Genomic DNA, 3,741 nt, shown 5'->3' with positions numbered 1-3,741 from the left:
CCACCCAACATTACCTTCCTTTTCTTGATCAATACATCAATATCTTGATCCGGGAAGTCAAACTCCATGGATTGGTAATCATTAATACTGCCCCCGATCACCAAATATTTTCCGGCTATAAAACATGCTCCACCCTTTTTCGAACGGCTTTGCCTCTCGTCACATACTGTACATCAGTTCACCGGTCAACACATTGCCAGACGAGCCATCCGCTTTCCTGTACTGCAGGTTTCTCGAATCACTACTTTACCGGATCCATTTTAGAATCAGACATGTTGTGTAATACCCGTGTATTGCCCTTAATCTACTAACCACCCACACAAAGGCAACACGTCTTCTCCAGGTTAGAGTACCTAGGTCGTATTCCGTGAACTTTTTGCTTATAATGTGGCGCCTCCCTTGTCTTCACGACACTCATCGTGTTTCCTAACACACACGTCCCCAGGGAAGTCGCTGATACTACTAAGTACAGAGATAGCCTGCCCTACGGGGGAACAACTGGAGCGGTCAATTCGATACTCTTTTATGCTCAAAGCTTTCTGACATTCTTCTGCACTCCATGTTTGCGGGGGTTAATCCTTCTTCACAGCAGCTTAGAGGGGCGCACAACGAGCAGTCAACAGATATAAATCGAGCCTATGGTCGTTCAAAATCTTGGCCTAGAAACTCCGGACTTCTTTTTCAGGTTTTTGGACTGGGCATTTCTCTCGAATAGCTTGCCTTATGTTATCTTGGTCTACTTCTCCGATCTCACTTCAACGACATCTCCCGTCACAGGTGGCGAAACACTCCGAATGTCTTTTTCTGGAGGGAATTTCAGTTGACATTTTCGTAGCCTATTTAAAATAGTTCTAAGTTCATCACATGGCATACGCTCGCGAGACGTACACTCTGTCGGCCTACAGATACTTCTATCTCCTGAGGCAGCAAGTCATGGAATCTCTCGTTTTACATGGCTCTCTGATGGTTTGCTCCCTCGCACTTCTTTACACAGGGCATAACCTTTGTAAAAAATGTCGCCCCATAAGTGAATCTTACGTCGGTCTTATCTTTATATCTTCTTGGGGCTCTTAATTTGATTATATCCAAAAACCCATCTCTGAGAAATGAAAACAGGGCAATGGTCCCCGCGGTATTTTCTACCACCACATCTAATGTTCGAAGTGGGAAATTATCTTTAGGCTATGCTTTATTAAGTCCTGGATAGTCACCACTCCCAGAACTCTCACTTTTCCCTTTTCTTCATTATTGGAAACTACATGGGCCATACCACTCTGGATATTTGGGCTATCTGCCTCTACAAGAACCAGCACAAACTGCTTCTTGTACCTTTCTTTTATTTCGGATCAACAGAGCTGTGCCGCATTCTCCTCAGTTTCTGTTTTAACCGGCATTGCTATCTCGGAAAGGGGTTCGTGATGTGGACTAAGGCGGTAGCCAAATCCGCCTGGCAGTCCTGATAGACCGCGCATGGCGAAAACACCGTGGTAGTTCCTTCAAAAGGTTTATCATTCGCATCTTTCGTTGCTCCCAACAGTCGCCCCGATGTTGAGCCTCTCTTAGGGGATGCCGCAGTTGTCCCCAAATGTATGTGACCGCGCGGGGGGCGACTCGGGGGCAAAGGGGGGTTGGCAGCGGCATTTCAACATTGCTCGGTGCATTCGGGGGAGAGGGCAGTCCCTCCCGCGGACGAGGGGCACGGCGAAAGGAAGTGTGGCAAGGGAACAGCAAGTGCTGGCTCCTGACAGACGGGTAGGATTAGTTGGCGGCCGAGCCCGGCAGAAAACCAAGGTAAACCAATTCGTATCTGGGACAAAGGCACCCAAAGGATGTCAGCAAAGCCGAAGAAAGGCAACTGGTGCCTGGAGGGATGAAACAACAAACGGTGCGCCGCGCCGCTGCCGAGCAAGTGCGGCCACGGACACAAAACGAAAGCAATCGAAGGGCAACAAGCCATGACAGGAAGGGAGTGGGGAGCGCAAAGAATGTCCAGTTTGCTAGAATTTCTGCTCCTGATTCAATGGCCTATCATCCATCTACTCGAGTCATTCATATGGTCCCCTGATTCCAAGGCCAATATGCTCATCTGTTTTCAATTTCTTCCTCAAGAGTGACTTGATTGCCCTTATTGAAAGGTCTGATTCATTGGTGGGACTTCTACCCCCCATTTAGGTACTTACTCTCCCTGTGCGCCTCTCGATCCGGAGCATTCTTTTCTCTTCTTGCCTTCTTCTTATGGTCAGCTAAAGTAGGAGTATATCCGATGCCGTAGCTTTCATTCATGCCTTCTGGTAACAATGCATTGCGATGCCCTGAAGATCTTCCCCAACCCTTTTCCTGGCAAAACCCTGATTTAATCATTTCTGCAGCCACCATACGTGTAGAAGAAGAGATCTGAGGTTGAGGGATAACAGATCCCTCCATTATAGTAAGGACGTTGATGATCTCAAACGCTCGCAATGAATCTTCATGGGCTTCTTCAGCCGCTTCCACATAGGGAGTGGAAGAAGATTTAGTAACCATTATGTCGGTTTCTCCATAAACACATACCAGTTTATCCCCTACTACAAATTTCACTCGCTGATGCAAAGAGGACGAAACTGCCCCAGCATTATGTATCCAAGGCCTTCCCAAGAGACAACTGTATGAAGGTGTAATATCCATGACTTGAAAAGTGATATTGAAGGTTACGGGTCCAATCTGAATAGGGATGTCAAGCGACCCTACTGACTCTCTTCGTGTCCCATCGAAGGCACGCACCACCAAATTGTTTGGTGTCACGTAAGAAGGAGCAATGGGTAACCTCTGCAGTGTAGTCATTGGCATAACATTGAGGGATGACCCATTATCTATCAAGACTCGAGACATCATATGATCCTTACATTTCGTGGATATATGCAACGCCTTGTTGTGCCCCTGGCCTTCTGGCGGAATTTCTTCATCAGTAAAAGTGATGTAATTGGAGGCTGCTAGACTTCCGATCACATGATTGAATTTATCAACGCTGATATCTTGGGGAATGTAGGCTTGATTCAGGACTTTAAGTAACGCCTCCCGATGGGTTTCTGAATTTAGTAGAAGCGACAAAACAGATATGTGAGCCGGCATTTTCTTTAGTTGGTCCACGATGTTGTACTCGCTATGCTTTATTATCTTCAGGAATTCTTCGGCCTCTCCATTAGATATTGGACTTTTCACTGCCCTGTCCGGTTCCCCTACATTCTGTCGATTTGTTTTAGAAGAATCTGGCATATACACCCTACCACTTCGAGTTATCCCTTTCACCCCTGCTATATTGCTGGTGCTTCCTTCGACATACGCTTCACATTCATATTTCCAGGGTACTGCTTGGTTACTCTTGTATGGGAATGGCCTGGGAGTAGAGATCACCAAGCGAGCTGGCGCTTCCTGTGTGGGAAGAGCCTTGTTCATGGTAGGTATGAATGGTTGATTAGTGCACTGATGATATACCGGCCCGTTTTCCCCCCAACTGTCTGCTATCTCTCCACTTTTGCGGGTACAACCAAACTCTATAAACTTGTTATCCACCATCTTTTGCAAAAACATTCTAAAAGTTACACACTTTTTCACAGATCTTCCATCTTTACTCTGACATAAACAAAGTGCATTAGTGGGGCAAACAGCCTCTTGCCCTATCCGACCTGCCGCAATAAGTTCATTGAACAACCAATCTAAAGACATTTGTTCAAAATCTACCTCATTCGTCCCTTCTTCTATCAT

The 3,741-nt window shown here is 46.4% G+C and overlaps 1 protein-coding gene across 1 annotated transcript; it reads right to left on the bottom strand.

Annotated features, from left to right (window-relative positions):
• Positions 1–2,157: 2,157 nt before the first annotated feature.
• Positions 2,158–3,741, bottom strand: LOC131166766 (uncharacterized). Its single transcript, XM_058125336.1, has one exon. It carries the CDS (start codon positions 3,739–3,741, stop codon positions 2,158–2,160), a length of 1,584 nt encoding a protein of 527 aa, XP_057981319.1.

This window comes from Malania oleifera, chromosome 10 (assembly GCF_029873635.1).
Source record: "Malania oleifera isolate guangnan ecotype guangnan chromosome 10, ASM2987363v1, whole genome shotgun sequence".
In the NCBI taxonomy this organism is placed as follows: domain Eukaryota; kingdom Viridiplantae; phylum Streptophyta; class Magnoliopsida; order Santalales; family Ximeniaceae; genus Malania; species Malania oleifera.
The sequence above is the reverse complement of the archived record's forward strand: the minus strand, read 5'-3'. Positions and strand labels throughout refer to the sequence as shown.

Excerpts from the sequence above, each read along its gene's own strand:
- LOC131166766 (XM_058125336.1), bottom strand. The coding sequence starts at position 3,741 with ATGATAGAAGAAGGGACGAATGAGGTAGATTTTGAACAAATGTCTTTA.